Source organism: Bubalus kerabau, chromosome 9, assembly GCF_029407905.1.
Source record: "Bubalus kerabau isolate K-KA32 ecotype Philippines breed swamp buffalo chromosome 9, PCC_UOA_SB_1v2, whole genome shotgun sequence".
NCBI classification, from domain to species: domain Eukaryota; kingdom Metazoa; phylum Chordata; class Mammalia; order Artiodactyla; family Bovidae; genus Bubalus; species Bubalus kerabau.
Window position 1 is genome coordinate 68220147 of NC_073632.1, and position 23963 is coordinate 68244109.

At 45.1% G+C, this 23963-nt stretch overlaps 1 protein-coding gene across 6 annotated transcripts in view; it reads left to right on the plus strand.

Moving 5' to 3' along the window:
- Positions 1 to 19604, plus strand: part of BACH2 (BTB domain and CNC homolog 2) — a 389117-nt gene extending 369513 nt beyond the window's left edge. For all 6 annotated transcript variants that reach the window (XM_055535470.1, XM_055535469.1, XM_055535472.1 and 3 more), the window contains 2 exons: positions 10404 to 10610; positions 18174 to 19604. In XM_055535470.1, the coding sequence (XP_055391445.1) occupies positions 10404 to 10610; positions 18174 to 18659 (693 nt within the window). In that variant the 3' untranslated portion in view covers positions 18660 to 19604. The remainder of the gene's footprint in view (positions 1 to 10403; positions 10611 to 18173) is intronic.
- The last annotated feature ends 4359 nt before the right edge of the window (positions 19605 to 23963 follow it).

Genomic DNA, 23963 nt, shown 5'->3' on the forward strand with positions numbered 1-23963 from the left:
ACATGCCCTGTGGTCACTTCCTCGCTTTCTACCTAGCCTGGTCCCCACCCCTCCGTTACTACCTAGCAGAAATGGAAAGAGAAATATACTGAAAGGATTTAGTTTAGCTAAGAGACAATAAAAAGGAAATTTGAATGGGAAACTGAGTACACTGTATCCCCTAGGGTTTGGAATGGAGGGTTGGGCTCAGTGTCCCAAGCCAGAGTCACATCTGGGTCCGCCACCTGAGAAGGTGGAGGTTTGGTGAGAACAGTTCAAGTTTGTGTTCTCTCTCTCTCTTCACTCATTTCTTTCTCTCTGATCACAACTTTTAGGAGGTTTTCTTTTTTTTCCCCTGAAATTATTCATAAGTGTTCCTGATTCAGAAGCCGGGTCACTGAGTCCATTGGCATAATGATTTCTCTAAGGATACATATCTCGTGAAAAAGACAAATGTCTCTCAGTCTTTCTTTCTTTCTTTTTGTCTCTCTCTTAAGAGGAGCCCCACCATTAACTAAAAAGGGTGTATGTGCATGACAGCTGCATATGTCCAAGGACCTGTCAGTTTCAGAAAAGTCTCCTTTTATCTCTCTTACATCCCAAAAGAGAACTTGAAGTCAATTCTTGAAACTGAATGCCACCAACAAGGGCACAGGCATCTTTCCTGTGTTGAGGCTTTATCACTTGTCTGCCTTAGAACTTTGCAGGGTTTGTGTTGTTTTGTCTTCACTGAGTCTTAGGTGTGGCATGTGGGATCTTCATCATTGCAGTGGACGAACTTCTCTCTGGTTGGGGCGCACAGGCTCAGCTGCCCCAAGGCATGTGGGATTTGATTCGCCAACCAGGAATCGAACCCAATTTCCCTGCATCAGAAGGTGGATCCCTAACCACTGGACCATCAGAGAAGTCCCTAGAACTTTTCAGTTTTAAATGAATCAGTGAAATGGAGGAATTATTCAGCCTACACAGTAGTCATAAACAGGACTAGTCTCCCCTCAAAAAATATACACTATTTTCAAAAATATTTTTATTTTCACTTAAAAAAAATGAATCTATTCTTTACATTGCTAAACAGTCTCAAAAGGAATTTTCCAAATTTCTGTGCCATTTCAGGAGTCACATTTAGCCCCTCTCAGTAGTACATTTTGGGTAGAATTGTTATAGTAAAGTTAAAGTTTTCCCAATTTGACCTTTTCATTTTCCTAAAGTAGAAGAGGTTAGGTTTTCTAAGAACTGTCTCAGGGACTGAGCATGACTGTTCCTCTTTGAGCTAATTATTTGCTTTTGGGGAGTTTCTTGGACCCCAGTGGAAGTGTGGTCTCCAGCGATAACACTGAAGGCAAACTCTTCACAAAGTGAATCATAAATGATTCAGAAGCCAGTATCTCTTGGGCTGATTCTGCCCTGGTCTGCTCTCATGTAAGGTTCCAGGTGACTTCTTTTCCAAGTGAGCAGAATATTCTGATTTCAAGTTATACTCTCTTTACCCTCCCATCTCATCAACGTTGACTTCTCATCCTAGGTATTCCCCAGCTTTGAGAAAAGTTTAAATAAGCACCATATTGTCCTTTATCAACAACCATCTTTTTGAAGTTCCTTTTTAAAAATAATCAAGCAGAACATACCAAGCCCATAATGTACCAAATTTATCAGGCTTTCTCTGTGCCTACAATAATATATAAATATATTCACATGTCTATGGGTTTGGGTTTTACTTTAATAGCCTTTAGAGGAACCTGGTGGGCTACAAACCATGAGGTTGCAAAGAGCTGGACACAACTGAGTAACTAAGCACAGCACAACACACATTTACTTACTAAGCAGCTTGCTTTTTGCACAGAGCTGTCTGCTGTGTACATGCCTCTAGGTCAATTGTGTAGGGTTAACACAAGCTTCTTGAATATCCTCGGTTCCTATACATCATAGCTGACTCAGTGACCACCTCAACAGACATTACCGTTTCCTGTATTTCCCTCTTACAAACATTGCTGCAATAAACATTCTTGTGAACATATTTATTTAGTGATGGTGCTTTTATTTTTGTGAGTTCAAGTTCCATAAGTGGGTTAAAGGTTATACTCATTTGTTAAATAGTAAATGTCAAAAGGTTGTAGCAATTCACACAGCCTCCAGCAAAACTTAGGAGCGTGCCCGTTGCCCCCTGTTCCTGCCAGTAGTAGTGGTCACCAGCCCTTTTACATTTGCCAATCTGATAGACAAAACATGATGACTTCTAATGCGGTTGATATTTTTCTTACATGTATTCATCATTTGTATTCTCTTTCTTGGACTTGCCATTTGTCCATTTGTGTGTGTGTGCGTGGTGTTTGACTTCAATGAGTTTACAGAATCCTTAATTTAAGAATATTAATCCTTTCTTGTACATGTTGCTTATATCTTCTCCTAGTCTGTTTTTTTAAACTAAATTTTTGGTCTTTGTTTATCATGAAATAAAAATTGTTCATGTATATGGCGATTTGCAGGAGACTCAGGTTCAATCCCAGGGACAGAGAGGAGCCTGGTAGCCTACCATCTCTGGGGTTGCACAGAGTCAGACACAACTGAAGTGACTTAGCAGCAGCAGCAGGTTTGATTCCTGGGTAGGAAGATGCCCTGGAGAAGGAAATGGCAACCTAGCCAGTATTCTTGCCTTGAAAATCCCCCGGACAGAGGAGCCTGCTGGGCTACAGTCCATAGGGTTGCAAAGAGTTGGACATGACTGAGCAATTGAGCACAAGCACAAATCTTGAAAAATAATTACAGATTATGTTTGATAATTGTCAAGTCATTTCAGAACCATGACCTTTATCATTAAGTTTCTTGAATTCTTTGTTATTTTTTTAAATTTTTATTTCTCCTAGTCTATTTCTATAGTATCTTTTTCCATTTAAAAAAGTTTAAATTTTATGTAATCAAGTGATCAGTATATTTCTTCATGACTTCATGCCTTCATACCTAAAAAGTCAACGTGGGAATTTTTTTTCTTACTTCCAATTATGAAAAAATGAATAGGTCATATTAAGTGAAAAAAGTAACAAACCGTATACATAACATGGTCCTAGTTTACTTTATAAATATATTATAAACAATAAGAGCAGTATAGATAATAAGATGAAATGGGAGGCAGGGAGAGAGGGAATATAGGGAAAGATTTATTTCTGTGTATTCCTATAATGTTTGATTTCTGTGTACATATATCACACAGGTTTTTGTTTTAATTGAAATACAATTGATATACCATAAAATTCACTCTGTTAATGTGAACAATTCAGTGGTTTTTAATGATTCATAAAGTTGTAGGACCATTACAGTGTCTAATCCCAGAATATTTTCATCACCTCAAAAAAAGAAATAACAATATCCAGTAGCAATCACTTCTCATTCCCCTCTTCCCTTACCCCAAGCTGGTGCTGCTGCTGCTAAGTCGCTTCAGTCGGGTCCGACTCTGTGCGACCCCATAGACGGCAGCCCACCAGGCTCCCCCGTCCCTGGGATTCTCCAGGCAAGAACACTGGAGTGGGTTGCCATTTCCTTCTCCAATGCGTGAAAGTGAAGTCGCTCAGTCGTGTCCAACTCTTCACGACCCCATGGACTGCAGCCTACCAGGCTCCTCCGTCCATGGGGTTTTCCAGGCAAGAGTCCTGGAGTGGGTTGCCATTGCCTTCTCTGCCTCACCCCGAGAAATTACTAATATACCTTTGTCTCCAGTAGATTTGCCCATTCCAGATGTTTCATTTCAGTAGAATCTAGCCACGTGGCCTTTTGTGTCTCGCTTCATCACTTAGCATGTTTTCAAGGTTCCTTCTTGCTATCACTGTATCCACCTGGCACATTATCATGTATTTGTTCTTCACCTCTTTTTATTGCTGAATAATATTCCACTATGTAAATACACTAATTTTGTTGATCCATTCATTGGTTGAGGGATGCTAGGTTATTCCCATTTGGGGGCTATTATTGATTATGCCATGAAGAGTATTTGTGTTCAGGTTTTTTGTAGACATATATTTTCAATTCTTTTCATATACCAAGGAGTGGAATAGCTAAATCATATGATAACTCTGAGTTTAGCCTTTTGAGGAACTACTGGGCTGTTTTCCAAGGTAACTGAGCCATTTTATATTCCCACCAGCCTTGTATGAGGAATCCAGTTTCTCTGCACCCTCATCAACATTTGTTATTGTCCTTTTTTTATATAGTCGTTCTAGTGGTATAGTACCTCATTGTGGTTTACAGGTTTGCTTTTAGAATTTGAAAATTATTGAAAAGTCACAAGCATGTGCCAAGTAGTAAGAGTCTTAGTGAATAGTTTTGTACCACAAGCATTAACTGTAGATTTTAATAAAGAAGCAGCAGGAAGACAGTTTATTTGCATAGTCAAAGGCATTGATTAGTTGGATTTGTTTTATTAACACGCTTCATATCAAGAGTGGTAAAAGCATATGAGGATGCTGCATGTACATGTATTCTTGTGGATGTGTGAGGGCAGGGAGAAGTAAGGTCCAGAACAAACACTGAAGTGTTATCAAAGAGCCATGTCTGACTCTAACTCTTCCACCCAGATGTTGACTTCCAGACATATGTTGGATATAAAGATTTTACAGCATTTTTGTGGCTTGTTGAATCAGAGATCTTTTTAAAAGTAACTGTAGTCGGTCTGCTTAATAAAACGAAAACCATTCTGGGCAGCATGGAAGTCAGCCATATTTCAAATGAAAACAATGTTTTCATGTTGCTAGAAAGACTCTTAGCATCTGGAACTCCAAAGCATGCCGTATGACCAAAAGAAGAAACTTTGTGACAAAGAAAGATGGTGGACAAACTGAAACACTAATGCTACTGCTACAACTACTGCTCCCGTTAGTAACACTTCGTAATTATAAGGCAGTTCCAACTTTTCAGAGCACTTTCTCCATCTGTTATCTAATTTTTTCTTCATGGCAACCCTGTAAGCTAAGTAGGACCGCTGTTGAATCCCTCGGACTCCCAGATCCTCAAAGAACTTCAGGACAGAGCAGGAAAAGACTTGCCTGGGATCACACTGCTCAGTAATTGTAGCATCACAACCAAATTCTAGATGTCCTGTGTTTGTTCCAGAAACTGGACGGCGAGATCAGAGGTTAGAAGGACAGTTGTGTGAGAAGCTTGTCTTTGGCAGAGGAGGTTTTGTCTTTGGCATCTGCCCAGCTCAAAGCCGGCTGTCCCCATTCAAAGAGGACTGGAATCGTCAGCCCACAGGGCATCAGATCCCCAGACAGCTCACAGGGATCTGAGGGGCTTTCAAGAGCATTTGTGTTAGGGACTTCCCTGGAGGTTCAGTGGTTAAGACTCTGGGCTTCCAATGCAGGGGGTGTGGGTTTGACCCCTGGTCAGAGAACTGTATCTCACATGCCGCTCAGCACAGCTAGAACATTTTTTTTTTAAACAGCGTAAATGTTACAGGTTTTGGAGAAGTGACTGTGCTGTTAAGATCCTCAGGGTACTGCTAAGAGGATCCAATTCCTGCAGCTTCTGCTCAGCATCTAATCGTGAAACGAAGAAAGAAATAGGATTGAAGCTTGACCCCAGGGGCTGGTGCTTCTAGTTGGGATCTCTAGACCAAAGAGGTGCTTCTTTTCGCCTTTTTTCTGCAACATTTGCATCTCTGTCCTGCCTCTCCAGTAGCCCCCATCCAGCACACCAAAGACATCAGGCAAGTGAGATGTGTATTGAGAGGCATGGCAAGGTGAGGTAGCCAGAGTACCGGCTGATCAGCAGCCTGTGACAAGCGTGCCAGGCGGCCAAGGTCACAGGGAAACCCAGGAGCGTTGATGTTTGGGAGTGGGAATTCTTTTCTCTTTGGTCTCGTAATTGAATTTGCTGCTAGAAGTTATATTTCTTATACAATTCTTAAATGATATTTTTGTTTCACTGGAAGAGAGGGGATGTTGTTTGGGTGGTAGAACCAGGGTAGGTGTTGGCAGGAGAGAGAAAGGGAACAGCTGATTTCTGTCTGGTGAGAAAGAAGCGCCAGCCCCTGGGGTCTAGCTGGCAGCATCCCGTGGTCAGGCCCCTGAGGAGGAATATTTAAGCTTCATTCACCGTCCAAATGTCACAGCCTCTCCCCACTTTTTGTCAGCCCTTGGGGCCAGAGGTTACCTGCACCGCAGGGGCCACTCATTTCACCATCAGCTCCAGAGCTGGAGACCCCAGGAGTGAAATCCCCTCCTCTGGCTAATACTGACCCAGCCCAGAGTGAGTCCCAGGTGAAAACATCCTCCACCGTGGTCCTTAGAGGATGAGACAAGCCAAGATGCCCCTGACACCCAGAGTGAGTCTCCACTGGGATCCCAAGCTGGGGCACCACCTGTCTAAAGAGACCATGGGCTTCCTGAACCCCTTGGGCCCTCACCCTTCTAAACAGCCTGGTCAGCTTTCTGTGCCTCTATGCTGAGCCTCATGCATGACTGATCACTGAATGTAGCCGCAGGCTGGCCGCTTAACAGGTGATGCTGCTGGTTCGCTGGACTTTGCATCCCGTCACCTCACTATTTATGAGGGTCTGGGGAATGAAAACTGTCACCTCTGAGAAGTGAAATCCTGGAGGAATCAGTGGGTGGAGGGACAGTAAATAAGATGTGAAGCCCTATTGGGTCTATTTGAGTTGGAAAAGTTTGCCGGAAGAAAGGCAGGAGGGCCTCAGCCTTCTCAGTGTCCAAGGCCAAGTCACTTTAGCTGACTTTTGAACCCATTTGAGGAATAGGTGGGTGCCTTCCAGCCTGGGAAAGGAACGTTTTCCCAGCTCCTCAGTGGGTCTCTGGCTGACATTTATCTCCAGGGAAGATGCCCGTCAGTTTAGAACTTCCTACCCTGAAATTGGCGAATAGCTGTGGTAAGGTTTCTGCCACACCTTTCCAAGAACGACGTCAGGGGCTTCCCTTTGGTAGTTGGGGTAATCCCTCCCTTGCTTGAGGGGGTCGCAGCACACTTTAGAAAGAGACCAGAGTAGTTGGGGCTGGGGGGATTTTTTTCACATGGAAGAGTCTATAGCGGACAATTTTCCTTCAACCTCTGCAAAGCAGCTTGAGTTGCAACAGCTCTGCTGAAAAGTTATATGGCCTTTTGCTTCAAGGACTTTGAAACCAGCATTGTTGATTTTTCCTCTTTCCTGTCAACCTCGGTGCTGTTACCATAGTGGTTTATTTTTTATATGGGCTGTCTAGAGAATGTTAAATACAGTAGCCCTTGGTATAGAAGGCCTTGTGACTTTCCCTGTGGCCTGAGCCATAGGTATATATTCTGTCTGAAAATGTAGAGCATCAGCAGAATCGCTTTGTTGTCAGCAGAGGGGGAGACGCCGTGAGGCCCAAAGCATTGTCATGCCTGCTGTGAAAACACGCCTGCTGCCTGGTGTGGGGACATCCGTGTGCCCAATAGACAGACCTCTGTGTTGTGTAGGTACTGTCCAGGATCTGAGTCTGTTTGTTATCCAAGGCATATAAAAGGGAAATCAAACATTCTTTCGTATCATTATAAGCCCTGTGCAAACACGGCCTGTGGACAAAGCCCTTTGCCGGGCCCATAACAAGGAGCTGTTTGTGCTGACCGCCCGTCATTAGCGGCTGGAGCAGGGCTGAGCCGACTGTGCTCTTATGCGCACTGTGGTGATTTCTGCTCTCCTGAGCCAGCGCTGGACAGCTGTCATGGGACAGAGGTTGCCCTATGGAAGTTCAATCAGAGCACCCATCGGGAGCCTTCAGCAAATGCCACGTCTCACAGGCTCAGAGCTATGAAGAAGCCTGACTGAGCCGTCGCACCCAGCCGCAGGAAGGCAGATGATCATTTACTAAGATTGCCTTTGTGCCAGGGGATTAAGTAACCACAAATGCCAGGGTCCAGACTCACTCAGGGTCTGTCTGCCTCTGATGCAACCAAAGCAAAAGCCTGAGCTCAGGATTAAAGATCTTCCTCTCACTCCCCTGAACGACCCAGACATAACCCTGTAGGTTCTGAATACTAACTAAGGGCTATTTCTTCACCAAAAGGATTTTGATCAATTAAACCCAGAATGGCCTGTCTGTTCCTCTGGTTATCCAAGTTCACTCGAGTCGACTTGTTCCGTCTGCTAAAGTTATGCTGTCCAGTACGGGAGGCACACGCCGCATGTGGCTACTGAGCACTGGAAATGAGGCTAGTCTGAATGGTGAGGCACACCCAAGTATAAAATGCACCTCAGGTTTTGAAAATGTGGTATCCCCCCAAAAGTGAAATATCTCATTAATTTTATGCTGATTACTGTTGATAATATTTTAGCTACATTAGGTTCTATTTGGTATATTATTAAAATTAGTGTCACCTGTTTTCTTTTCACTTCCTTTAACGTGGCTACTAGAAGGCGTAACAATCCCACTGGCAGCTCACGTTGTTTGCATTGGACAGCGCTGAGCTAGAGCCTGAACGAAGTTTAGGTTTATAGCTCCATCTGCTGGTGTACCCAAAGCAGATGCTCGTGTTAAGCAGGCACTCAGCCCCTGAGCTGGGAAACACTGTGTCTTGGCCAAGCAACACTCAACCTTCCACATCCAGAAGCTTCTGGACGGGACCAGAGCTGACTCCTGAAGTCTCTGCCTCATAGGGAGTCCTGAAGGGGGCAGTGGCAGACTGCTGGAAGGTGCAGGTCTGTGTTCTCTATCTTGTGGGTGCTGAGGAAGCTCGAGAGAACGTTGGTTCTCTGCTAAATGCTAAAGAAGGATTATTTGGAGGATGCTCACCTTTTCCTTGATTTATAAGAATTTGAAAGTGAGACTCTTGCTGAAAACAGTATCTGCATCAATTATTTGTTGCTGCGTAACAAATCATCCCAGGGCTTCCCAGGTGGCACTAGCGGTAAAGAACCTCCCTGCCAATGCAGGAGATGTAAGAGATGTCGGTTCTATCCCTGGGTGGGGAAGAACCCCTGGAGGAGAGCATGGCGACCCTCTCCAGTATTCTTGCCAGGAGAATCCCGTGGACAGAGAAGCCTGGTGGTCTATGGTCTATAGGGTCAAAGAGTCAGACACAGCTAAAGAGACTTAGCACACACCCATGCAACAAATCACCCCAAAACTTTGTAGCTTCGAACAGTCATTTAACATTTCTCATTGTTTCTGTGGGTCTGGAATTCAGAAGTGGCCCATCTGAGCATGCCTGGCTCAGAATATCTCGTGGGGTTTAAGTCAGATGTTGGCAGGAGGCAACCTCTGGAGGTTTGCCTGGGCCTGGAGGATCCTCATCCAAGGTGGCTCATTCATGGGACTGATGAGGTGATGCTGACTGTTGGCTGGAGACCTCAGTTCCTCTCTACCTGGGCCTCTCCACAATGTGTCCTAAAGAGAGCACAATCTTAGATAGTGATCACCAACCTTTTTGGCACCAGGGACCGATTTTGTGGAAGATAATTTTTCCACAGACTGATTGTGGGGAAGATGGTTTCTGGATGATTCAAGCGCATTACATTTATTGTGCCTTTTATTTCTGATCAAATGCTGCCGCTGGTCTGTCAGGAGGTTGCTGGTCCACAGCCTGAGGTCAGCCCTGATCTAAAAGGCCTAAGAAGATACTGTACAGGTCTTATGATGTCACCTCAGAAGTTACATGGGTTACTCCCATTTCATTGTTTTGGTCCAAAGGCAGGAACATGCATTCCACCTTTTGACAGAGGAAGGTCAGCATCACATTGTAAAAGAAAATGTGAGAGCATGGTCCATTTTATTTTCCAAAAATCCATAGTGCCTCATGGGTATATAATAGCACTGTGCAGCTAAAAAGCATGCCCCATTTTGCAGATGAGGAAACTGGGGCTCAGAAAAGTATGGTGACCAGCCTGAAGTCTCAAGTCTGGCAGGAAGGACTAAAAGCCAGTTCTAACTCCTAGATCGCAATGATGTAGCCTCACCAGGTTCTCTCCCTATGTCTGTCTCCCTTACGCTGCTGCAACTGCACATCACACCGACTGTTTCTTCTTTCCAGCATCTCCAAGGTGTACAGGGCTCTCTTAATTCAAGTGTTTTAGATGATTCCTCTGATGATGTCTGTCTATAAATTGTTACTTCACTGAGTTGAGGCTCAATAGGAGTGGGTTTCAACTAATTGTAGAGCCCTGCTTACAAAAGTGCTGTGGCCATGACAGTGTATACATTTTCCATTGTTTCCATGCTGTTTGCTCCTAAGATCTCAGGAATGATAACCACATCATAATATGTGTGCGCTCACATTATGTTTGTCTGAATATTTCATCCTATTTATATTTGAAACAGGAAAGAATCATCACTGCTTGCTTCAGTCGTTTTCATAGTACTTGGTCATCATTAAAAAGGAGATTTTACCATTTTTTGATGTTCCACTCTCCAGAATGAAAACTATAAAATCCAGCTGCCATAATCATGTTCTGTTACTCTTGGTTGCAGGTCAAACTTCCATTTCCTGTCGATCAAATCACAGACCTTCCGAGGAATGACTTCCAGATGATGATCAAGATGCACAAGCTGACGTCAGAGCAGTTAGAGTTCATTCACGATGTCCGCCGGCGCAGCAAAAACCGCATCGCCGCCCAGCGCTGCCGCAAGAGGAAGCTGGACTGTATTCAGAACTTAGAATGTGAAATCCGCAAACTGGTGAGTTGGCTCGCCCTTTGCTGTCAGCAACCTGGAATGACCAAGACTGATGCAGACTTTCAGTAGCAAAGGCCAGACAGGCAGAGAGAAGGGCCACCATTCAGGGACATTCGCATTGATTTTTAAAGGAGTTCTTAAAAAATAATAGCTTTACATCTGTAATATATGTGTGTCTATGCGGCTGTGTGATTGTGTGTCAGTATTTTATATCTTAGCCATTTGTATAGCTCACAGGGACAGTCGTCCCTGGGTGTGCTCAAACCACCAACTTCCCCGGTGGCTCAGCTGGTAAAGAATCTTCCTGCAATGCATTCGATCCCTGTGTTGGGAACATCACCTGCAGAAGAGAGAGGCTACCCACTCCAGTATTCTGGCCTGGAGAATGCCATGGACTGTATAGTGCATGGGGTCCCAAAGAGTTGGACAACACTGAGCGACTTTCACTTTCACATTCGTTTAGAGGTGATTCTTTTTTTTTTTTTTTTTGAAGTCTAATTGATTTACAGTGTTGTGTTAGTTTCTTTTGTACAGCAAGGTGACTCAGTTATATGCATATACTTTTTCATATTCTTTTCCATTATGGTTTGTCATAGGATACTGAATGTAGTTCCCTGTGCCATATACTAGGACCTCGTTGTTCATCCATCCTGTGTATAATAGCTTGCCTCTGCTAATCTGAAACTACCATTCCTTCCCTCCTGTAGAGGTAATTCTTCTTATTTTCCATTCAACGTGAGTCTAGAGCTAACATTTATTGCTGCATATGTGGATCAGGTATTATTCTGGTCTCTTTCTGTAGATGTTGCATGTAATCTTCACATCAGTCCTATGATTTAAGTACTACTTTATCTCCATTCACAGAGAAGGAAACCAGAGTGCAGAGAGGTTTGGTAACTCCCCACCATGTGATGGAGCTTGAAAGCAAGTCTGGTTGTCTGATCCCAGATCTTGTTATTGCACTTTCTCCTGCCTCCCACGGAGGTGTAGGTTAGGGGCAGGACGCCAGCCTGCCACCAGGGGCCGCTCAGCCACCTGATCTCCTGAAGCCCTTCAGCAGCCCTGGGGTCCTGAATTCTGCACTTCTGCCTCTGAGTGGTTGTCACCTCTTCCTGTGCCTGGGAGTCTTTTGTCTCTGGGACTATTGTTTGATCTTTCAAGCCTCCCCCTCACTCAGTAGTCTGCATTCCCTTCTGGATCAGCAACCTTAAGCTACAGGAAGTAAATCCAAGTGGCTTCTGGTTCCTGACTGTACCCTTGAGCCTCATTCAGCTCATTCATTGCTGGCCCAATCCTAGAAATTCATCCCAGCTCCCATGTCTGTGGCAGCCTGAAGAAGAGGGAGGCCACGTACTGTGGTCATGACCTGAGTTTGGGTCCTCAGGCTATACATGACAGTCCTTTGCCTCATGGTAAGCCAATGTCCTAATGAGAACCTAAGAGCATAAGACATTTGAGAGTTCAGGTTCAGTTCAGTTTAGTCACTCAGTTGTGTCCGACTCTTCACGACCCCATGGACTGCAGTATGCCAGGCTTCCCTGGCCATCATCAACTCCTGGAGCTTACTCAAACTCATGTCCATCGAGTTGGTGATGCCATCCAGCCATCTCATCCTCTGTCATTCCCTTCTCCTCCCTCCTTCAATCTTTCCCAGCATCAGAGTCTTTTCAAATGAGTCCGTTCTTTGCATCAGGTGGTCAAAGTATTGGAGTTTCAGTTTTAGCATCAGTCCTTCCAATGAACACCCAGGACTGATCTCCTTTAGGATGGACTGGTTGGATCTCCTTGCAGTCCAAGAGACTCTCAAGAGTCTTCTCCAACACCACAGTTCAAAAGCATCAATTCTTCAGCACTCGGCTTTCTTTATGGTCTAGCTCTCACATCCATACATGACTGCTGGAAAAAAAAATAGCTTTGACTAGACAGACCTTTGTCGGCAAAGTAATGTCTCTGCTTTTTAATGTTCTGTCTAGGTTGGTCATAATTTTTCTTCCAAGGAGCAAGTGTCTTTTAATTTCACGGCTGCAGTCACCATCTGCTGTGATTTTGGAGCCCAAAAAATAAAGTCTCTCAGTTTCCATTGTTTCCCCATCTATTTGCCATGAAGTGATGGGACCAGATGCCATGATCTTCGTTTTCTGAATGTTGAGTTTTAAGCCAACTTTTTCACTCCCCTCTTCCACTTTCATCAAGAGGCTCTTTAGTTCTTCGTTTTCTGCCATAAGTGTGGTGTCATCTGCATATCTGAGGTTATTGATATTTCTCCCAGCAATCTTGATTCCAGCTTGTGCTTCATCTAGTCCAGCATTTCTCGTGATGTACTCTGCATGTAAGTTAAATAAGCAGGGTGACAATATACAGCCTTGACATACTCCTTTCCCAGTTTGGAACCAGTCCGTTGTTCCATATCCAGTTCTCACTGTTGCTTCTTGACCTGCATACAGATTTCTCAGGAGGCAGGTCAGGTGATCTGGTATTCCCATCTCTTGAAGAATTTTCCACAGTTTGTTATGATCCACACAAAGACTTTGGCATAGTCAATAAAGCAGAAATAGATGTTTTTCTAGAACTCTCTTGTTTTTTTGGTGATCCAGCTGATGTTGGCAATTTGATCTCTGGTTCCTCTGCCTTTTCTAAATCCAGCTTGAACATCTGGAAGTTCACGGTTCATGTACTGTTGAAGCCTGGCTTGGAGAATTTTGAACATTACTTTGCTAGCGTGTGAGATGAGTGCAATCGTGTGGTAGTTTGAGCATTCTTTGGCATTGCCTTTCTTTGGGATTGGAATGAAAACTGATCTTTTCTGGTCCTGTGGCCACTGCTGAGTTTTCCAGATTAGCTGGCATATTGAGTGCAGCACTTTCACAGCATCATCTTCCAGGATTTGAAAGAGCTCAACTGGAATTCCATCACCTCCACTAGCTTTGTTCATAGTGATGCTTCCTAAGACCCACTTGAGAAACTTTGAATAAATGTTACTTGTTGTCTGGACTTGTGGAGACAGTGGGGGAAGGAGAGGGTGGGGTGAACCAAGAGAGTAGCACTTACATATCTCCACTACCATGTATGAAATAGACAGCTAGTGGGAGGCTGCTGTACAGCACAGGGGGCTCAGCTCAGTGCTCTGTGACAACCTACAGGGATAAGATGGGAGTGGGGGATGGGAATGAGGCTAAAGGGAGGGGATATATGTATAGGTATAGCTGATTCACGTTGCTATGCAGCAGAAACTAACACAGGATTGTAAAGCAATTAAAAAATTAAAGAAAAAAATTTTAATGTTACCGGTTCTCAAGATAGTCCTGGACATCATGTTTTGTTTTCTTTTTAATCTAATTAACACCCACCAACCAGGGAAGATTTACGCATGTTCAGCAGCTCCCATCACCTACACGATAAAGGCCAGGTTCCTCAACAAGATGCACTGTGCTGTCTGTGACTCAGTCTACCCCTCTAGTGTCACCTTCCACTCCCTTCCTGGAACTGGACCCCCAAGAAAGTCAAACTCGGTGCACTTCCCTCAGCCCCATCTCCTGCTGTCTGCATCTCTGTGTTCCTGCCTCGGCTGTGTCTCCTGTACCTGGGACAGTCCTCAACTGTTTTCTTATCTGTGTCTTTTGTTCCTTAAAAGTCAGGTTACTGTCTCCTCCTAGAAACCCCTTTCCTGAGTCTTTGGTGAGGCTGAGTCTCTGTCCTCGGAGCCCTTTCTGACATCTGACTTTGTACTTATCACATTAGTCTTGCATTATCTGTGTATCTGTCTGTCTCCTCAATCCCGGGCCTAGACTATAGATTCCTCATGACAAGAACAGTCTTGACGATCTCTGAGTCTCCAGTGCAAGCCCACTGAAGCCTCTCAGGAAATGTCTGTTGCCCTAAAATGTATTGGAAATTGTGACTGAGTCCTGGGATTGAAAATTCCTTCTTTTTTCAAATTTTTCTTTAATGTTGTTCTAACAACAACAACAATGAGGCTTCCCAGGTGGCGCTAGTGGTAAAGAACCCTCCCGCCAATGCAGGAAATGTCTGAAATGCAGATTCAATTCCTGGGCCGGAAAGATCCCCTGGAGGAGGGCATGGCAACCCACTCCAGTATTCTTGCCTGGAGAATCCCATGGGCAGAGGAGCCTGGAGGGCTACAATCCATGGGGTCCCAAAGAATTGGACACAACTGAGCGACCAAGCACACACATGTAACAACAGCAACAAAAAATGTTTAATTTAAGCTGACATCAGGAAGCCAGATACTGCTGCTGGTGAGTGTGGGTCTTCTGGAAGCCTGCTTGGCTTAGCTAGGTACTCAGGCGAGGCTGGGCCTGCTGGGGATAAGCCATCAAGCCTTAAGCATATGCCTATGGTAATTCTGGCCCTGCAGTCTTTTCCAGGTACAGGAATAAATCTAATGACCCATATTTGAGAAATGCCTGATTTTTTGTAATTAGATCTCTTCTCTGTGTACTTATGTCATACTGAACAAATTGAAAAAGTCTAAGCCACACACCGGGCAGAAACTTAGAGCTCTGTGCTGATATTGCTCAGCTGAAACCAGAGGGCATCTCCTAGTTCTCCCCTTGCCTTTTGGAAACCCCTTGAATAATGTGCTACGTTCCCCATGGAATGCGAGTGTCATGTGCTCATCCACAGTACACCTGTGAGTTAAAGCATCCTGCTGTTAACCGAGGCCTGATTTACACGGCCTTTCCTGCAGAGAGCCAAAACACTGCCACAGGCAGCATTTCGTTTTCTTCCTTCTAGAAAGTGGCCCAGGACATGTTGCAGGTCGGTGGGCGTTGAGGGGTAGGTGACTTGGCCAAGAAGATGTGGCAGAATTGAGACCGGGGCTGGTGTTCCCTCTCAGTTTGCTGAGTTGCAGGTCCGGGGAAGGAGGTCCAAGTTGCACAGCTACTGGTGTAAGATGTCCTTTCCTTGGGAGCCCTCCGGGTGTGTTTATTCCGTACCTCCACTGCCACCAGCCCGCTGGGGGGCGGTGTCCACAGGCTGGTCCCGCCCACTCACTCCCACTGGTCTCCCGCATGGCACTCACTCTGCTTTTGCAAACTCACAAAATGTATTTCTCTCTCAAGTTGCACTTGTACATCTGTTTATTTTTCGTCTTTAAAACATGTTTTCCTGATAAATTTATAAATATTTTAGCAGGTGCCCTTTCCCGTGTAAATCTCTATCTCCGACACACATGCCCATGCTGCCTGCCAGATTGCATTCGTGTTTCAGCACGTGCAGCTCCCATGTAGGAGACCCCGTGGTCATATGTTTGCCTCACTCTCCTCTCGCTCTCTCTCAATCTCTGGCTCTCTCTCTTCCCTCTTCCCTCTTCTCTCTCTCTTTCCTGTCCTCTCTCATCCACTCCTCAGCCCTCAGCGTACCCTTGCAAAGGGTCAGGACTCACTTCACACCCCTTCAAATGTCCCGTCTCTCCATCCATTTCACAGCAGTGTGTCTCAGGGAGATTCCTTATGTTCTGTCCTGTCACAGATAGTTATGACCACATTCATCTCTCTGGTAGGGTGATGAATTTTAGTAACACTAGAGTCTATATGGCATCTTCTCTGAGGAGAACATCTCAGAACCCTGGGCTAGTACACTAAGCCTGTCTTAGCACCTCTGTGGGCACTTTCCATGTCCAGAGAGACTGGGTACTTGAGACTCACTACATAGTCCTCAGCCATCATAGGAGGACTCGTTGTGTTCAGTCCATCTGCTGCAAAGGCCAAGAGCGTGCTGATATAGGGTGAACCATAAGAAACTTCAGTAGTTGAATTTTTTTTGCAATTTTAATGTTTTTTTTTAATAGACTTGCTTTTTTAGAGAAGTTTTAGGTTCACAGAAAAATTAAAGGGAAAATAAGAGTTCCCACCTGCTCCTTCCCTCTGCTCACTCACAGTCTTCTCAGAATGGTGTGTTTGTTACAGTTGGTGAGTCTGTATTGATACATTGTAATCACTCAAAGTCCATAATTTGCCTTAGGGGTCATTCTTGATGTTGTATGTTCTGGGGGTTTGGACAAATGTATAATGATATGTATTTGCTATGACAGTGATGTGTTGCATGCCCTAAAAATCCTTTGTGTTTCAGTTATTCTTACCTCCCTCCCCAACTCCAGCCCCTGGCAGATACTGATCTTTTTGTGTCTCTATAGTTTTGCCTTTTTACAGAATGTCTTATAGTTGGAATTGGTCAGTTACTTTTTACCTTCAGAAATCAAACGCTAATGTATCTGGGGGAGATTTTCAACTATAAGGTTGGAAACTGAGAGTTTTCCAGTTGATTCTCTTCAAACCCAAAATACCAGGAAACTGGAACCTTGATTGTCTACAGTTTTCTGGTGGGTGGAGACTTTGCTGGTTGCTTGGCCAGGGCTTCCCTGGTGGCTCAGCTGATGAAGAATCTACCTGCAATGGAGGAGACCTGGGTTCAATCCCTGGGCTGGGAAGATCCCCTGGAGAAGGGAACAGCTACCCACTCCAGTATTCTGGCCTGGAGAATTCCATGGACTATATATAGCCCATGGGGTCGCAAAGAGTCGGACAAGACTGAGCAACTTTCACTTTTTTGGCTAAGCCTCAGAAAAGGATGAAGAACTGCCACAGGGAAGGTGTCAGGGATGCTGGCACATCTCAGTGGGCTGCTCAGATGGGAGACATGGCGAAAATATGGATAGGGAGCTTTTAAGTTTCTAGATTCTGACCTAGTCATTCATGAATGCATGTGTGCCAAGTTCCTTCAGTCATGTCCAACTCTTTGCGACCCCATGGATTATAGCCCACGAGGCTCCTCTGTCCATGGGATTGTCCAGGCAAGAATACTAGAGTGAGTTACAATGCCCTCCTCCAGGGGATCTTCCTGACATAGGGTTTGAACCTATGTCTCCTGTGGCTCGTGCATTGCAGGCAGATTCTTTATCGCTGAGGCACTGGGGAAGCCGCAGTCATTCTTGAGTTACACTCTAATGTAGGATGCAAAAAACTGAAGTAGGAACCCCCCACAGAACACAGGGTATCAGCTCCTCCCATTCAGGCTGGATCAGTTCAGTTCAGTTGAGTCGCTCAGTCGTGTCCGACTCTTTGTAACCCCATGAATTGCAGCACGCCAGGCCTCCCTGTCCCTCACCAACTCCTGGAGTTCACTCAGACTCACGTCCATCGAGTCAGTGATGCCATCCAGCCATCTCATCCTCTCTTGTCCCCTTCTCCTCCTGGCCCCAATCCCTCCCAGCATCAAAATCTTTTCCAATGAGTCAACTCTTCACATGAAGTGGCCAAAGTACTGGAGTTTCAGCTTTAGCATCATTCCTTCCAAAGAAATCCCAGGGCTGATCTCCTTCAGAATGGACTAGTTGGATCTCCTTGCAGTCCAAGGGACTCTCAAGAGTCTTCTCCAACACCACAGTTCAAAAGCATCAATTCTTCAGCGCTCAGCTTTCTTCACAGTCCAACTCTCACATCCATACATGACCACTGGAAAAACCATAGCCTTGACTAGACGGACCTTTGTTGGCAAAGTAATGTCTCTGCTTTTCAGTATGCCTCTTTTTCCTGTCTTATCCAGGTGTGTGAGAAAGAGAAGCTGTTGTCAGAGAGGAATCAGCTGAAAGCATGCATGGGAGAACTGCTGGACAACTTCTCTTGCCTCTCCCAGGAAGTCTGCCGAGACATCCAGAGCCCCGAGCAGATCCAGGCCCTGCATCGGTACTGCCCTGTCCTCAGACCCGTGGGTCTTCCCACAGCCCCCAGTATTAACCCCACACCCCTGAGCGTGGAGCAGAACCTTGCCGCCCCTCAGTGCGCGGTGGGGGAAAGTGCACCCTGCTGCTTAGAGCAGGGGGCCGCGGCCCCCGGCCCCCCCTGGGCCCCCAGCAATGCTTCAGAGAACTGTACTTCTGCTCGGAGGCTGGAAGGCACTGACCCAGGGACCTTCTCTGAGAGAGGGCCTCCCCTGGAACCCAGAAGCCAAACGGTGACCGTGGACTTCTGCCAGGAAATGACTGATAAGTGTACAACGGATGAACAACCCAGGAAAGATTACACCCAGTGACGGCCTGCCGCCAAGTTCTCAGCCCTCTCCCACACAGGTGTCCTTGGGTCAGGCTGCGGTGCTGTTCGTCTGTCGTCTGGAAGAACCGAGAAGGAATCTGGTGCACACTACAGCGGTCTTAGCAGCAATACTGTTTCTTAGTATTCTCTCCTCCCTTCAAGCAGGAGCAACATATAGTTACCTTCACAATGGTGCTACCCCTTGTTCAGGCAAGGAAAGACGACAGTGGCAACGCTGTCTGTCTGTGGGTTCATTTCAGTCTTTACAGGGATAGATTATAACACCTCTAGGACCCAACCACGGATTTCTTTTCTCAGTGGCCCATGTCACAAACCCTATCTCAGGAATTTCTTCTGAATGTTCAACTTTTTTCATGGAAGACAGCTTCTATACACATCAAAGTTTTATAGCTAGACTGTACATATTATATATATAATATATATGAAATATATTATCTCTCTCCATATGCAAAAGTCCTGCATGCCTCAATTTTCTCATCCTAAAACTGGAAACTTGGTTTCTCGTTTATAAACAGGTTCCAACATTCCTCTTCTTTTGTCTCCGATGCTAGAACCGGTTTGTAACTGTTAACCTGGTCGTTTTTCTTGCTTCACAGTTGAAGTTGTGCTTATTTATGGACAGAATTCAGTGTTGGAAGCTTTCTTTGACATTTTATTTCAGACCTTTTATTTTTTTGTTGGTTTGGTTTGATTTGGGCACTGTCAGACGGTGCCAGTTGAGTATCGTGGGTTGTTTTTTTTTTTTTTTTTTTTTGGTTTTTTTTTTGCGGATACTGTACAGTCAAGGTCAACTTTGCCACTTGCACTGAGTTTTGGGTCAAACCTATTTTCTTATATGAAGTTGTCACTTCAGTATAACTCAAGTAAACTGTATATTCTTTGCTCTTACTTCAAAAAGTAAAACAGCTAATTAAAAAAAAAAAAAGCACTCAGGTGATAATTATGTAAGAAAAACAATCTTGCCAAATAATGAATTCATCCTAGGATGTAGACAATAATCTGCTTGAATATTTTTATATCTCACCTCCTCCCCACCTTTTCCTAAGCAAAGTTAAAATGCAGAGAGTTCAGAGTTGATGTTCAGATTTCTAAGGGGGGAAAGAGTTTGGACATCTCACTGGAAAGTGCATTGAAACAGCGGGAATCGTCATGTTATACTGGAACTCAGCAGGCTTTGGCTCCTAGATACCAAGTTAGAACTGGTTTCTCAGACAGGGAGTAAGTCCCATTCATTTCAACACTGCCCCAGGCCTCTGCCTGCTCTGGATGTACAGGACAAGTAGGAACTTCTCCGTCAAAGGACTTGGCTGCTTGGCCACCCAGCCCCAGACCTGCCTCCCCTGGGACTCACCTGAGGGGGTTTGAGTCATCGCCCTGGGGGTCCCACTTTTATGCGGCGTCCTGGGGTTAATGCCGCTGGCCCTGCCCAAGTAGGAGAGAGCAGGACAGTTGTAGCCTGATGTCTGTTCCTGGCGCAGACAAAAGCATTTCTTTCTCCCTTCTTTCTCCAAATGCTTTAAGTTGCATCCTGAGGTTTTCCCACCAATTCTCTTGGTCTGAAGGCAGATTTCATCTGAGGCTTTGGACACAATGCGTCCAGGAGCCCTCCCTGCCCCTTACCCCCACCACGCACCTCCCTACTCTCTCCTGATGATGATTTCCTTCTTTTGCTGCAAAACTTGTTGGCTTGCAACCCACAGAGAGTGGCTTCCCTTGGCTCAGGGGGCATGTGGGCCCCTGGCTGCGTTTACAGGAAGGGGTGCAGACCCCTTGAAGCCTGTGTTGGGGGAGAGGTCAGCACCCCCTTTCCTGTGGGTCCTCCAGCTTGGCTGCGGGGAGGAGTCCCGAACAGTTTAATGTGGGGGTGGGGTGGTGGGCCGTGGGGACTAGATGGTTGATTTTGTTTCTTCATTTGTGCCATTGTTTGGACGATATTAAAGCTGCATGTGAAAGGGGAAATTAGTATATGACGTAGGCGAAAAGTGAAATCATAGTAACATGTTTTAGTATTATTAACTTTTTTCTGTACAAATATTAGTGCTAAATGTTTAAATATGTATGAATGCCAGAAATTTGTTGGTTCATGCGGTAGGGTTTAAAAAAACAAACAAAAAAGGCTTTTCTTTGAAAATAGTTCCACTTTTAGAACCTGCCTCTGGGTTTTTGTTTTTTCTTGTGTGTGTGTGTGTGTGTGTGTGTGTGTGTGTGTGTGTGCGCACGCGCACTTGTCTAAGATACGTTTTGCTCCTGCTCTGAGTTGAAGCTGCGGTTTCTGTTGTGGCTGTTGGAATTTCTTGGCCTAGTTCTGTGCTTCTCTGTGAGGTTTGCCTTTGGGGAAAACTGGGGACAGCTCCAGTTTAAACTCAATGTGAAAGCCGTGATCCATCATAGGTGTGTGTTCTGGTGGAAGAGTTGGCTAAAAGGTTTTGTTTTGTTTTGTTTTGTTTTTTTGGTTTTTTAACTCTCTTGTTGCCTTTTTTAAGTGACCTCCTCTTCTTTTAAAAAAGGAATGTTTTCTGCTCATATCATAACCAGGTCCAAACTGGCTCATTGCTGTGAATGACCCTGGTACCCACTCATGTGCATCTGGTCATCTTGACCCCGTTCTGAACGCCCCCCTTTCCTTTGTCCTGCACTGCTGGCTTCCAGCTAGGGAGGGGGTTCCTGTATTTCTCTCCCCCAAACTCAGCCCATGGCCTCCTCTGGCCAGCTCCTGCCTCAAATGTCTTCCTCTTCCCTAACCACACCCTCGCCACGCCTGCCATGGGAACCAGTTAAAAACACTGCTGGAGAAACTGTCTTTCGATTTCTTGGAGATTTGAACAAGTTGTTGGAATTTGGTTCACTGTCCACCAGGAACAGCGACTGGCTTTTTTCAGTTGTTGACGTGACATGTCTGTGTCTCTTACTGGTCTGAACCATGTGCTTGTCAAGATTATTTCCAGGTTGATTCAAAGGGAGGACTAGCTGGGGACCAGGGTCCAGGTTGCCTCAAGTGGAGTTTTAAAACCAGCCTGTCTCCTTTTCCTGGGATCCATTAGTGCAACCCGAGTCTTTTATGAACGAGAAAAGCAAGTTAACAGCAAGGAATAGTGTTTGTGTGGAATGGTGACATCTAGTTGTACCATTAAGGTTCTATCCTTACAGATATAAGGAACTCTGGCATTTATATTCCAGCCATGAAATGTTCAGGAGGGTCCTTGTGACAGGAAATTGTGTCTCCAAGTGGCCGGGGTAGGCATGGGCTGCTGCAGCAGGGACAATGGAGGTGAATCCTGTGGCTACTTAACATCTGCCTGAAACTAGTCCTCCCCTCGGATCTGCCTTTTTTCTACTTGTGTCTCCAGACAACCTCACTTCGTTCAGATTGGTCCAGCTTGGGCAGGTGCATGCTTTGCTGTATATGTCTGTTTCTCTGCGTTATCTGGGGGTGCCTTGAATAAAATAACTTCATGACATACTGATTCTGGAACAAAACCATGGCAAAAACAAACAAACAAACAAAAGCTGGAAAAGTGACTAGGCCACCTGCTCCTCCTCTTCTGGGTTCCCTTAATAATGACTCAGGCATCAGAGGTGATGCTGCCGTAGGGAAGGGTATTTTGTATAGTGTACAAGTAATTTATTAACTATTTCTAAAGGTATGCTGCTTTAAAGATGCACTATGATTTTGGATTTAATCCTTGTGTTGCTTTCCCAAGGAAGTAAAAAAAAAAAAAAAAAGGCTGATTAGTATGTCAGCTGCCACTTCTCCTTGAAAAGGAAGGCAGGGACCAGCGACAGAATTCGCATGAGGGGACTTCTAAAAACCAGGTGGGCACACTGAAGTCCAGTGCTATTGTCAAGAGGTCTAAACCTACACTTTCTCTCTAAATGCTTTATGATTGCCAATAAAGAAGAAGAAATGAACAGACAAAGGTGCGAAAATATACAGCTTTGAAGAACCCACTTGCCCCTTCAAGCTGATCCATGTGCTAGATTATGTAGCATAATCCTCTCAAAAGGAGTAAAAACCTGCAAAGCTCTTTAGACTCCCTATTGGTTCCCTGCTGCTACTGCTACTGCTAAGTCGCTTCAGTCGTGTCTGACCCCATAGACGGCAGTCCACCAGGCCCCGCCGTCCCTGGGATTTTCCAGGGAAGAACACTGGAGTGGGTTGCCATTTCCTCTTCCAATGCATGAAAGTGAAAAGTGAAAGTGAAGCCATTCAGTCGTGTCCGACTCTTAGCGACCCCATGGACTGCAGCCTACCAGGCTCCTCCGTCCATGGGATTTTCCAGGCAAGAGTACTGGAGTGGGGTGCCATTGCCTTCTCCCTAGCTCTGTACATTATACCCCTTTTCAACTAGGAGCCACTTAATAAATGACTTCAAACTGCACCACTAGAACTTAACATTTGTTGGAGGAGTTGCTGATCAAGAGGACAAAAAGAATGAAGTTTTGTCCTCAAATCACTATAAACAGGCAAAGAAACACAATTTTTTTTTTTTAAAAGAATAAAGCTATTCACTGGATCATGAGTTAGTCTTTCTTCCCCAAATTGAGGATTTTGCTATGGGTTCCATTACTGGCAAGTCAGTGCTCAGTGGGAAACCTTTGTGGAATTGGAATTCGTGCAGGCATTCTGTGTGCCTGGAGGCATTCTGTGTGTAAGCTGTGTGTGCCGAATACTGCCCAAGCTATCTCCTGACCCAAGCATCAAAGACGGATGCTGCAGAATAAAATATATTTGTACACAAATAGTGCGTGCAAGCAGTCTTTGTACATAGAAAAAAACCTATTGTGGCAGATGGAGGATAAATTATTCGACTGACGGTGCAAAAACATTTCTTGCAAAGAAAAGTAAGTGTATAGTATTTTCCTAAACTCCACCTTGGAGATAGTATTTATAGCAAATGAGTATCAGTGCATTTTCATTGTCATATGACAAGGATGCTGCCATGCTGTGAAGAAAACCCACTCGGTTGCAGAGGCCCACCTTCATAGCTCTGGTTTCCTGTTGCGACACGGTGTGTGCGTTTCACTCTCCAGCAAAGGACAACCAACCTTGACTTTCCTTTCCATTCCAGTGGACTGACCTCAGATAACACAGTGGCCTCCTTAGACACAGAAGTGCACCCAGAGTATGCATTTCAGGTAGACTCAACTGCAGCACCAGACGCTCCTGTGGGGACAGGAAAGAGTGAAGGGATTTGGACAAAGAGGGGTTTTCTTCCTACAGTTTGATGCTAAGTCTTCTACCAAAACATGTCTGGAGGCAGAGGGGTGACCTCCACGGGAGTCC